The following is a 13840-nucleotide window of genomic DNA, read 5'->3' as shown; positions in this document are numbered from 1 at the left end:
CAGCATCACTGCTTTCACGGCAAGACCAAGCCTTGAAATGGGCAGTACGGCGTGCATGTTCTGAGTTCAATGGCCAGCAAAAAAAGATAATGTAATGAAGACCACAGGACCAGTAGATAATGATAAAAACAGCCACCATGAGTGCTGGTACTAGATGATCTCCAGAGGTCCTTTCCAACCCCATATCATTCTGTGATTCTGTGATTCTGGTCAACTTTAGGGCTTCTTGGAGGAGGTGCCAAGAAAAGACTTCAGGCATGCTCCTGGAACACCCAGGGTGGTGACACCAAAACAGGACCACAAACCAGCTGTGGCGCTGCTGACACAGCTCTGTGGCAGAGCAGTATAAATATTATGCTCAGGAAGACTCAGTTTAACAAATACTTTCTTGACTCCAGCGCAGGATGATCTGGCATTACTGGAAATCCTAAATTCAACAACAGATATATAGCAAACTGCCAAGAAGTCATGAATATTACTAACTTCCCAGATGTAATAATTATGTAATGCCTGTTATCTTTTTTTTTGGATTACTCTTGGTTTACAGACCTTTTCAGATTTATATTCTGCAGTCATGCAAGGGCTATTCTGTTTGGAGCTATTCATCAAACCTTTGTGTTTCAAGTGCATTGCAGCATAAATGACTGAAGTTTTAGCTGAATCTCACCACTTTGCATAAAAGGAGGATACTGGAATGGGAGCCTTTGGTTATTACTCAACCACTTCATGGAACATGCTACAGACTAGAAGCATGGCCTTTGATGAATTATTTCTTAAGTAAAAACATACTTCAAGCACTTACTTCTGTCACAACAGTAACTCCTTTCCTTCTCTCCGGGGGGAGGATATTACAAAACCTCAAGATACCCTGCATTTACATTTTTGGAGCTCTCTGACAGAGGACAACTTAAACTTGTGGCAGTCTTGATATTTTATTATGCTCTGCAAGAGAGAAGTAGGCCATGCAGTCCTAACTAGCAGAACTGGGGGTGACAGGAAATGGAATTTGCTTTAAAGTGGAGCCTAATTAGTTTCTGAAATGTATCAGACGATGCGGTTGCCGGAGGTAGCGAAAACTAGACATGATGACCCAGGAGATCTTTTCCTGTCCAGTGCAGAGGATGGGAATAAGACTTAGCTATGTGAGAATCAAAATTAATGAAATACAAGGCACGAATTTTTTCTTGCTGGATGCTTGTACGTGTCTAGACCAAAAAAGAGCTCAATGAATCTTGGGCCTCCAACTCCTGCCACGGTTCACATTGAAGCAAAAGTTATGAACCCGAGTCGTGCAAGTACACTCCTTGGCACAGTGTCTGCAAACCTGCACACTCAAGACACTAACTTTTACACAGAAAGTAGCAATGAAAAGAAATCATCAGAAATCTTGGGATAAACCCTTCCATGGGTTTGACCAAAATGAGCATTACTTTCTGTGTACAGCGAGGAAAATAAACGCATGCTTTTCTAGATGTTTCGTAATAGAAAAAGCTGGCTAACATGCCTGATGAAAGAAACGCAAAGGGATTGGTTTTTATACCAAAGCTGGAAAAATTCTTGAAGGCTGCGAGTACTACAAAAATGTGCTCATATGTTCTAACAGTAGCAACATTGCCTTACGAATACTACCTCTAGACCTGCTCATCTGATTGCACAAGCGAGTGCTTCCCTTAATCCTTTTCACAACAAACAAGCTGGATTCCATTGAACAGCTTAGCAGTAGGGCTCTTCCAGCTTGGCTCCTTTTGACTTACAGTGAGGGAGTGATCACACAATTAAGAGCTGCTGGCAGACCTCAGTGGCAGTAAACTTTGGCAGAGTTGAGCCACAGGGGTAACTTCTATACCTAGGAAAAAGGATGCATGGGATAGCCAAAAGCTGAACCTCAGGACTGATATTTCAATCCTTGCATTTAATATAAACATTAGATTCTAATGTTTATATTAAGCAGAGTCTAAAAATCACTATAAACAGATCAGCAGTCTAGTTAGCTTCCTATGCATCACCCATGGCAGCTGTCTAGAGGACAGTATAAGAAAATTCCATGAATGAAGCAATATTTTCTTACCCCTTCCCAGCTTCCAGTAAGGTGCAGCTTAGGGACAGCCCAAGACAGTGGTATAACTTAATTTTTAACAGCCCCTGACAGACTTGTGCCTCACATCTTTATTGAACCCAGATTTTGGTAAACTGTTGCTTTTATTTAAAACAAAGTCTAAAAAATAAGGAGGACCACTTTGAACTCTGTTTGGAAAAAATCCCTTCCAGTCCTTTCCACTTTTCTCGTCCCTTCCTCCAAAGGTATTTCTCCGGGATGGCTGTAAACAAGTCATGGGGATAGCAGTTTTGTGTATTTTGGCCTTTCAAAAAGCTTTGTAGGCAAAAGATCTCAGTGTAGTTTAGGGAACCAGCAGTGGTATTGGCATCATTAGGCTAAAAAGTATTTTCTTTTCAAAAACTACGTATGTTCTCACTTACTCTGTTTGCTTGCTTTCTTAGAAGAAAGTGATTCGTGATTAAAGGGGAAAAAAATCCCTCTGTGACTCTGCAATTAATAGAATCCATGCACAGAGAATCTTGATTACACACTCAAAGCTCAAGACAAGCAAAGTCTTTCTCCCCTTTTGGTCAAGCAAGACTTCTGAGCTGCTCTTGCCCTACAGAAATTAATAGCTGAGGCTAATGCATGTACGCTCACCTACTTCAAAGAATGGACTGAGCCCAACCAATTCTTCCACTATGCTAGCCAGGTCTCCAAGAGAATACCCAGCTAACAGTGTCACACTCTATCACCTGCCCACCCAGAGCACCATTGCACGTCTCTGTGTACCAGTGCAGCAATTCCAGCTGTGAAAGAATATATGAAGGGATGTGAGGCCTTGAACTTCATACTCTGGCTGTAACCACCCTTCAGAAGCGGCTGAGACTCCCTCACTGGCTACTATTCTACCTAGGAGAAAGGCTGTAAGAATTTCTTTCCTTCGGACTATCCAGGCAAGATCACAGGAGACAACAGAGCAGGTTATACAGGGTAGACGGTTGATGAATTAGCACACAAATATGAAAACAGAATTTTGTCACAGCATGAATGGATTATTTATCAAATAGTATATTGTCCAGTAACTTATGCTTTTAAGAAAGAAAGAAAACAGGATTCTGGATATTTCCTTTTGACAGACTGTATTTTACATTTTGGACAATAATCTTGGCCCCTCTGTAATTCTTTCAGCCAAAATATTCAGACCAGCATGCCAAAAAAATCATACTTAAAAATCCAAATTTAAGCAGCTGAATCAAAGTGTCTTGCTTTTCTCAATTTCTGTTCAAAGAGCTGGACTCCTATTAATGCAACAAGAGATGAAGATGCCAATATTTGAAACATATTTCATATAATGAATAAGTGAGAAGCTTTTGCAAAGAGAAAAAGACATGAGTGAACAAATCCATATGGATTATATATGTGTTTATCCTTCATGAAGGCTGTTATGGATTTTAGGTTGCTTTTTATTAAAGCTTCATCTAAGTACAAGATGTTTGCAGCGAGCCATTATACAAGACTACCATCAAAAAGGATGAATACTTACCAATAAGGTCGACTAAAAGAAAAGTTACGCTCATCAAAATTGTTTAATCTCTTCTCAGTTTGCCTGTACACACAGGCATACTAAACTGTCAGCTGCTTTATGGGGAAATAATTCTAAAAGGACAAGTGTCCTTGACAATGTCACCAATGCATAAGAGTAAGCAGTTTTTCTTTCAGTAGAAAAAAGGGAGGTCATTGCTTCATTTGTATTGTTAAATTTGTACTATGCTGGTTCTCAAAGTTTTAAAAATTTCTTTTCAGAATGCTTTCGGTAGAAAAAGACGATTTTTCTCCAATCTTCAAAGTGTCTTCAACCAATCACAAATTCTTCTGAAGATGAGGCTGATTTGCATATTTGCATGTAGCAAATGAGGAAATCAGATCCTGAAATTAAGAGTAATTGATTGTATGACAACTTGTACTTGTGACTTCAGGATGTAATTCCTTCTACTGGAGCTGGGAAAAGCTCATGAGAAACCATCACCACCAAGTGAAGAATCCCCTCTGGGCAGAACTGCAGTTGGTGTAACTGAAAGTAAAGGTGTGACATTCTGGACAAGGAATAATCAAGTCTGCAGCATCACAGTCGCGTTCTAATCAAAAGGCTGACATAACATTGTATTTGGGGGGAAAAAATAAGTCTACATGGTCCCATGATTGAGGACTGCAGCGTAATGTAGAAGAAAGGTGAATGTTACAGATATTCTGACTGAACAGCCATTTTTGAGTTGCAGTTGCATTGCTTCCATGCTGACATGTTTTTATGAGAGATATTTCGTAGAAAGTAAAATGACATAGGAGATGGAGTAAAAGAAATGAAATCCAATCTCCAAGTTCCACTGAACTACCAGCAAAATGAGACATCTGGCCAACTACCAGCAGCAGCCCATCCCCTGAAATTGGTGAGCAGTATAGAGATTATTTGGCAGCAACTCTTAAGCGCACAGTAGTGTATTCCTGCCTTTCAGGCCTTAACACATAGTTCCTAGGGAACATTTAATCCAGTTCTCTCTACTTTCAACCTCATAAAGCCTATTAAACCCTCCTAGAAATAGTTAAAAGAACCAAAGGCAAGGAAATTTCTTTATATTTTATTTGAAGTAGGAAAGGAATTCAATGTTTGTCTTGTATGAGGTCTTTACAAACACTTTTGGAGACCAGAATTTCTGCTTCTGCTAGCAGAACCAGTTGGATGCAGAAACAACCACAGCAAGAACTGGGAATTGGGTTGAAAAGTAGGAACAGCCCAGTCCTACCCATCCTTTCTTTGCTCTGTACTGAACTGCACAGGGGAGACACCATCACCACACCGGAAACTTTTCAAATAGGAACAGAGACATCTATGCAGATTAATCTGGGACAGGGTTTCCCCCCAGCAGGTGCACCAGTCCTCCCATTCATTTTGTGCCATACCGTCCGTGTGTGGTATTGACTGGCATTCCTGTGGAAGTCCTATCAACACTCTTCGTGCTTCTCAATATGTTAAAACTGTCCTTGCTCTAAGTTTAACATTCCTTAAACAATACCATAGCTAAAAGAAAGCTTTAGCATCTGAGAACTAGAGTGTTGAAGTATGGAAGTTTGCTTATAAAAAAAAGTAATTACAAGGTATTATAAAGAGAATTTATTTGGTTAGCAAAAGGAAACCCAAACAAAACACTGAATTTTTGACAAAACCTGCCAAAAACAAGAGTGAAGACAAATGCAGAACTGATCATAACCCTTTTCCCTCTCCTGTCTTGCACAAGTTTTTCAGATTAATCACACCAGTAGTAAGTCTTGGAGACTGGGGGCTTTTAATTTCAATGTTCAATTTATCTCCGTCTCATCACATCTAAAGTGAAGGAGGTGGACTGAAATTAAAATGCTGCTTTGGAAAAACATTGTTACTACTAGTAAAAGCAAAGATGTTCCAAACTGCACCACAGACTTGCTTTGGTGCAGCTGGCTGCTGCAGAGGGCAAAGGAACTGCTGGTGTGCATTACAAACTACACATGCTACAAGGATACACCAGACACAATGGGCATGAACTGAAGTTAGAATTTTAGTTGTGACCTTCCTCTGTTGCCAAAAAGGCATATGAATGTTTGTCACAATTAAAACAGCATAAGGTTCTTTTGCTCTGGCACAGAAATGCTGCTTAATCCAAACTATAGCCCTTCAGCACACAACCACACGTAGCAGAAACACTTCCTTGGAAGGGTTCAGGGTACCATTTTCTAAGGCATCATCAGTATTAAGGGGGCCAATTCTGCCTCTCTTACACAGACCACTTGTGTGCTTCATTCCACCTGGTCAGCTATTACTGGGGCAAGCACAACTGATCAATAAAGACTGACAGAAGTGGAGCCAAACAGCCTGCACAGATAGGTAAGAACACACAGAAGCACATCTAACTTGCCTGTGTTTAAGCTTTGTGCATGTAATAAGGAGGTGGGCATTGGAAAGCTGCACCCAAAATAAACAGCCCTCAGGGCTATGTGTCTTCCACACCTCCATATACAGCATACAGACATATCCTTAGTCTATTAGACTAATATGTCTTCTTTAAAGCTTCAAATCAATTAGATGCTTTTTATTAGAATGGCAAAAATCACTGTAGGCATTGGCCCCAAGAGTGCTTTGTCCTTCTAAGCTTCTCTTCTGCTAAACAGTTCTCTAACAGGCAGGGCCACATCAGGCTTCTCCCCTGCTCCCCCCACCCCCTTCATTAAAACATTCTTCTATGTAATTTTGCTTTAGAGTCAAACTCCTGCCAGAGAAGTATCAGTCTGGAAGAAAAACTTCCTGCTTTACTATAAACCTTTGAGAAAGAATTCAAATGGCTGAGCTACAGTAATTTGATATGTTGTATCTTGGCCAGTGGGCTCCTGGTTCTCAAAAAAAAAATCAAAGATTAGCAGACATAACACTTCGAGCTGTACTATGTTAAACAGGATCCAAATGCTACTATGTTAAATAAGACTGAAAAACGAGACTACTCAATTTCCTAAATGGGAACAGCAGACAGTTCGTATATTCTTTTTCTTTTTGGCATTGCTTTAAGTCTTCCCAGTTCACTGAGTATAGACATTGTTATGTTTCTTGCAAGCATGGTGAAGGCAGGTAGGTATCAAACGAGTGGAACAGGTTTGATAGTACTGTCCCTCCTACTACACTTGACAACTCTATATAGGTAGAATGGACTGTGACTATCGCTGACAGACAGCATAAAAGGGACACAGGACAAAGAAACATGCTGCCCTTGCCGGCCTCTGCCCCAAAGCCCAACCAAAGCCAACATTTGCAGTTTGTTCTTTAAGCGGCAAAACCTGACTGAGGCATCTGTCCCTACACCTCTGTACCCGGTCAGAGCACAGTCCAGGTACTTACAGCTTAAGCGGAATAATGGGCCAGTATTTGGGCTGCTTTTTGTCACAGTTTCTATCAAAGATAAGTTGCATGGCAGCCTCCATCGCCTGGATTTTGGCAGCTTCAGCACCATACAGTTTCTTCATTTCTATCATTCGCCTCTCCCCAGGTCTTTCTGCAGGCGGCTCCACAGAACGCCCCATCCTTTTGTGAAGGTCTTGATCAGCCTCCACGTACTGGTCCTCAGCTTCCAGCTGCTGCTGTCTCCCTAGACAAAGAAACCACAAGAGATGTAAATTACTGAGCTATCAATCAATCATGTTTTGTTTTATCTTTTAAAATATTACATATTCAAATTTGTGCTGGGTCTAGAGGGCCAACATCCACACATTCTACTTATCCTGCTGTGCTCATTATGCATAATGGGAAATTCCTACTAAACAGCACAATAAATCCAGGCTGGAAGAAGCAGGGAGAAGGGAAGAAGACACTGGAATTGAATCCTAGAATTGTAGTAAACCTCTGTATTAGTAATAACAAGTAAAAATAAGCATTGCTTCATTTCTCCCCAACTTACACATGCCCTGAAAAGGAAAAAAAACCCCAAAACCCCCCAAACCCAACTCCTCCCACTCCCCCCAAAGAACCAAACATCAAAGAGGAGAGTTGTTTCCAAAGTAGTGACTTAGCAGCTGAGATAAAGAAACAATGCACTGGACAATGCAACTTTAGCTGAACCATAGCCAAGAGAAAATGTAATCAGTTACTACATGAAAATGAACAAATTGCTCATGTAAATGTCTGCCATGAAGTGCATCCAATGAAACACAGCTGTAAGCACTGCGTTTAGATAAACTAGACAACCCCATCCATTTCTCAAGACTTGCAAAGTTCAAAACTGCAAGCATTACTGCTATTGCTTTGAAGACAAACCAAAACAGTACCCAACATAAATACCCACACCACATCTTTTAAACAGGATTTAAAACAGTTCAGAGGGGTGAAACATTTGGACCAATTTGTCATCCAAAATCCCCTTTGTAAGCCTAACTGGGAAGCAAGAACTTGATTCTGCGTGCCCAAGGATACCTCCACTTCCTGGGTACCCTCTGATAGATAATAATGCTCTATGCAGTTAAAATAGTTATGTGCTATATAGGACTCCCCTCTTACGGGGACATTTCTACAACTGCCAGATGATTTTCTTCATCTTGAACTCCTTCACCTACCACTAACAAATGACAGTTCTCAAAACCACATCACAGAAACAGTTCACTACTAATAAGGGCACTTTTTTTTTTTTTTTAATTTTTAAAAACATGAAGAGGGACAGAGTGTCCACTATGCATTAGTCACATACAGGACATGCTTCTCAGTGTTCGGTGCAATGTACCTCTTTCCCCTAAGACAGAGAGTTAGCTTCCACAAAACACATGACATCCGCAAACCCTAACCCAAAGTTAAGTATCCTGACATATCTGTGTCAAACATCTGTGGTTTATTTTTACACTGGAAAGTACTGTACAGAGCAGCCAACTGACTGTCTGTCAGCCTTACAAAATGAATTATCCCCTGTACCTCATTCACAGAAAACAGATATTTTAACCACTATAATCAGAAACTTCAATTCTGGCATCTGTTTGACAGTGACACAGAAAGTTTTTATTCTGTCCTTTCAAACATCATCCACAGTTTTGTGTTGGTAGTCAAAGGGCGGGAGCGCTTGAGGGGCTATTAGCAATCTATTCCAGAGAGCAATTTCACTTTCTGTAATTTTGCTTTAAGGGCACACCCCTGAAGTGGGCTGCAGTGCCAGAATTCATGAGGAAACATACATTAGAGTCCATATGTGTTTTTGGAAGAGTCAGATTTATTTGGTGTCAGGCCATTTTAACCAGAAGGTCTGAATTAATAGAACTAACACTGCCTACAGAGGGCCCAGCATTATGACGACAGGCTATAGCACCCAGGCTATGACTACACTTGCATCCCAGTGAAAGAAACTTCCTGGGACACCAGACTGCCCACAAGTAGGTAACACACTTTTACGCATGAACTTGATGGAAATTACACTGAACAGTGTTAGACAGCAAACAAAAATCTATGCTGGAAGAACAATGTCTCCCGCTGGAGGTTTCTCAGCAGACCTATGGCAGGGCAATGAATCGAACTCCCTTGTGCCACAAACATAATTCCTAGTACTTCTGTATTGCCCACGGAAATTTTTTATTCATTAGTTCTGTAGCTGCATGCTAAAGACAGCTGCTTCCTTGCTTGCTTGCTGTAGAATGCTCTCCGATAGCTCATTGCACATAATAACACTTAAGAAAAATTAATTTCTCTGGAGATAGATAATGAATTCTTCTGTTTGGAAATTAAGTGGGCCTCTAGCAGAGACTTTTTGATGGATGAGTGGATTACAGTTTAGTGTGCATCAATCTCCATTTTGTAGCACAGAGTAGTTCATAAACCCACAGATCCTAACGTTAACAATCACAATAATAATAACAAATTAAATTCCGTTCTCAAAATTACCTAATGAACATCTGGAATATATATTTTACTTTACGCTAATCAGATATACTGTCCTCAACTTTGTAACCTGACTCGTACTATTCCATAGCTACTAGTTAAAAAATTCCCAGAGCGAACTACAGAGTCTCAGACACATAAATCAGCTTTACAGAGTCCAGGCAGAGGCTGGGGACAGAAATCTGCTAAAGGGACCCACAGCCTTTTGTACCAAAGGCTGAATTTGAGCATAGAACATGGCAGCTGTGCTAGTCATACCACTGTAGCTGTGTGGAATATGTTGCAGTTTCAAATCAGTTATTTGTGGGGAGATACTACCATGACAAACTCCACTGTCAGTGATGGCACTATCTGCTGTCATGGAAAATCAAGGTAAGAGAAGCCATAGAAATAAATGGGTGTGTAAACTACTGCAAAGTAGCATTTCCATCTAAACATAGAGATAAGGAATAGATGACGGCAGAAAGTTTTGTCGTCTTGAGAGGCACGCTAAACTTTCTTTGGTGGGGCTGGGACAGTCCAACTGTTCTTACTTCCAGTAGTCTAGGTTCTTTCCATGACTTCAAAATTTATTTTAAAAACAATACAAAGCAATGCAACTTGACCTAAATGTGCAACTACCTCTTCATAAAAAAGATGACAACAAGCATCTGACAATGGAAAAAACAAACAAAGAAAAAATTATAAACTGTCTATAGCCCTAAACCTATAGGGGCAACCAGAAATTCTCTGAAGCAAGCACTCAATATTCATCCATGAATTAGGTAGCAAGGTTTATCAAAACACTAATTCCCAGCCTGCAGTAATGAAGTCCTCACCTCATTCTCAAATCAGAGTTTCACACTCCAAATTTGTAAGTCATTGTGCTGCCAAGTTATATATGTAAAACAAATAATTTTTTACACAATTCTAAGTAGTTCCTCTTTCCACTTCACACAGACTGAAATAAATGTGCTTTCTTTTACAGCATTTATATATTCATTCAACTACTGGCATGCTTACCCCAATCATGGAACAGTATTTTGCAAATGTTCACAAGGCAGGCAAGCAGCTGCAGTGGTAGTTGGTTCCTGCACAAAGGAAAAGCATTGCTGACAGCTTCTGAATTGGTCAGTTCCATTTCTTCCCAAAGATGCTTTTCCTCCCTTGAAGCTCTTTTCAGAATTCGCTTACTCCTACCAAGTCCATTTCTGCTGAGAAATCATCATTAACTGGCCAAAACCAGTTCAGACATCTTTTTCCAAACACAGCAAATAGCCTTTTTTCTTCACCTTTAAGGAATACTGAGATCTCTGCCTAAGTCATACTGTGTCCTGGGACATCATGAGAGATTCCAGTCCTTTTGACAGAAAGTTCTGGGTTACTGTCTGCCGGTGTCATCCCCCCCATGCACTTTTCCCACCTTTTATGGATGACTTTTCATCTAGTATATCCCAGATTAAAAGAAAAATGAAAAAATATAGACAACTACCTCCACTCTCAGGGACTGCCAAAAGCAGGATAAACAGTATCTTAGCTATTCACTAGCAACTATTCACATTTGGGGCTTCATATGCACACAAACGCCCTCTTACATACTTTCAGCAAAACTATGACCTAAGCCCTTCAAGATGTAAGTTATTTTCCCCACAGGCCTTTAGAAACTCAGATGTCTTGTTTCTTTTATTTTATAAAAAGGAGAACGTCATATACTTTCCGTAAGTTTGATCTACTTTGCTCTTCTTTCTCTGCAATATCCTTTCAGAAGCTTAAGTAGTAATAAAAAAAAAATAATTAAAAAAAAATCATCCTCTCTGGAATTCATCCTTTTCTTATTAAAGAAAAAAACAACCTCAAAACCAAAACCCAAATAAATTCCCTTATTTGGAGAGAAGCCTCCATGGAGAGGCTTTTCAACATTAAAAGAAGATAAAAGTAGGGAGGATAATTGTCTGTGTTGGATTTTTAATGAAAGATTCATACCCAGCATTGTGTGGTTTCTTGTCCCATTTTTAGCTCTTAATATTTATACATCCAAGCCGTAGCTCACTGTAGGCAGTGATCATGTACAATCTGACAGCGTTTCTTATATGCAGTTCTCCACAGTTCTCTAGGTGCACACGCTCTGCAGTCTGCTGTTTTCCTGGACTCTGCCCCACACGACGGCAGTTACAGCAAGAGACCAAAGGCTTGCTCCCCTTAAGTATCAAATGGCCTTTACTGACTTTCAGTTCCTTGCTTAATTTGCATATTATTCTTCAAGGAAATATTACGCTTTCTCTAGCCTTGATCTGATTTTTATTTTCCATGATTTCAGACTGACCTATACCCCTATTCACATATTTGCCTGCTTATTTCAAATGATGAATGATTTTCTGTTACTGCTGCATGTGCACTTTCTGAGCTTTCTCATCATCTTAAATGCTACCTGAGCTAATCTTGAGCAGCCCACACTAACAGAGTTAAAAACACAACCCATTTCTACTGATTAAAAACTCCTAGTTCTCTCTTTGAATGCCACTTCCCACAAGCCTATCTGCTGTGTTAAATACTCTGCCCACACATGCTTCTCGATGCAAAATGCCAGCTTCTTCATCTCCCTAGAAAAGCTAAATACCTTTACCATAAACTTACGTGAGAGTTTTTCTGAAGTGAGAGCATCAGGCCATTTTATTATGCCTATACTTGCATGAACCAGGCATACAATGGGAAACACCAAAATCTTTGCCCAAAGAAATTCCAACAAAATAAGGATTTAAAACTGAGGATTTGTAAACAGGATATTCAAGGAGTTTAATTTCTACAGAGCTCTAGATTTCCAGAGGGTTGACATCTCAAGCATTAATCTTTAACAAGTGCAAAGCTTTGCAGGACAAGAGTTTCCATCAGTGGGATGCTGTGAGATACAAACAATTGTGATTTACCCCATGTCTATAAAGATAAAATATTCTGGGTTGCCGAAAACAGCACAGACTTGCTTGGTGGAGGGTTACTTTGGAACACTAAGCAACCTACAGAAATTATGGAAACGTACTGGAAGAAGAGAGTGATGATTTTATAGCAGAATGAACTCTAGCTGCAAGTTGTCTTAGGGAAAACAGACCTGGGTTTTATTTTCTTAACTTTAAAAACTTGTGCTTGCAAAAACTGCAACAAAAGGATTACAGAGACACAATGTAACTTCTCCCCTCCCATTTTTAACTGCAGAAGTCTGATCTTCAAAGACGTGGAGACTGCCAGGCCGTATCTTAACACAGCAGCAGTCCAACCTATGCAGAAAAATCAAATGCCATAGCTGGCTTGAAAACAGTAATTTGGAATAAAAGTGTCTTTTTTGGGGGGCAATTGCCTGCAATGATAAGCTCTCAGTCACCAAACTCACAACTACCATGAAAGAGAACTACCACAAATGCTGAAGGTATTAAAACCCCAAGTATCTTCACTGACAAGTTTTCCATCTGCTAGCTGAGGAGGGAACGAGTTAAAAGAAATTTAATACTTCACCACATATATCTACAAGCAATGCAATATTCTCAAGAAAAAAGAAAATGTTCTGTTACAGGCTTTGAAGTAAGAGCAGATGTGATTCCTTGGCAGGCTTGTGGCCGTCTGAAACCATAGTTCCATGGACATTTTTCTTTCCTCAGTTACAAAACCAGCTTATGCAGTTTCTGCTCCTCTCCTTCTCCCTGAGCTGCACGCTCCAGCCCCCAGGCCCCTCAAGGATGCCACTACAATCGTCTAAGAGACCTCACAATGAATCCTACAAAAAAAACCCCAAGCAACCCCAACAAGTTATATTTAATCCTGGTGGTCTTGACACCACATGTGCTGAACTAAAGGGAGCACTGGAGTAGCAGTGAATGGCTAGTTCTTTCTAGCTAGTTCTTTCTAAATTGCTTAAACTGGCTTTGGTACTGACAAGTGCTCATTGAAGCACAACCCGACTGAAAATCTACTGGTAAAAGCAGGAAATAGTCTAAGGCAAGAGAGCAGCTCCCCAAGAAAGACACAGTTGCAACAGGCTGCCTAAGCAGACAGCAAATAGATTTTGCAAATCTGAAGTACTCAGTTTGATACCTTCTCTTCCACTATGATACAGATTTTCTACACATTTTACAGAGGGCAGCTCTGTAGAAACAGGGCAATATGACTTCCCAAGACAGCACGCGGAGAGAAACTTTGAAATTAAAATTAATCAAAAGCCAGGAAGTAAAGTTAGAACCAACGTGTTCCACTTCAAGGTTTGCTATTGCATGCTATGTATCACTCTCAAGTTAATTAGCCACATGCCCCACTGCAATGAATCTGGAAAATGAGTCTAATGCTTTCCTACCTGACAGAGAGTTTTAAAGAATTAATTATCTCACATTATTTCAAAATCTGTGGGTTAA

The 13840-nt window shown here is 40.1% G+C and overlaps 1 protein-coding gene across 2 annotated transcripts in view; it reads right to left on the bottom strand.

Moving 5' to 3' along the window:
• Positions 1 to 4686: 4686 nt before the first annotated feature.
• Positions 4687 to 13840, bottom strand: part of GEMIN8 (gem nuclear organelle associated protein 8) — a 28944-nt gene continuing 19790 nt past the window's right edge. For both annotated transcript variants that reach the window (XM_074153615.1, XM_074153623.1), the window contains exon 5: positions 4687 to 7203. In XM_074153615.1, the coding sequence (XP_074009716.1) occupies positions 6953 to 7203 (251 nt within the window). In that variant the 3' untranslated portion in view covers positions 4687 to 6952. The remainder of the gene's footprint in view (positions 7204 to 13840) is intronic.

This window comes from Numenius arquata, chromosome 1 (genome assembly GCF_964106895.1).
Source record: "Numenius arquata chromosome 1, bNumArq3.hap1.1, whole genome shotgun sequence".
Lineage (NCBI taxonomy): Eukaryota > Metazoa > Chordata > Aves > Charadriiformes > Scolopacidae > Numenius > Numenius arquata.
The sequence above is the reverse complement of the archived record's forward strand: the minus strand, read 5'-3'. Positions and strand labels throughout refer to the sequence as shown.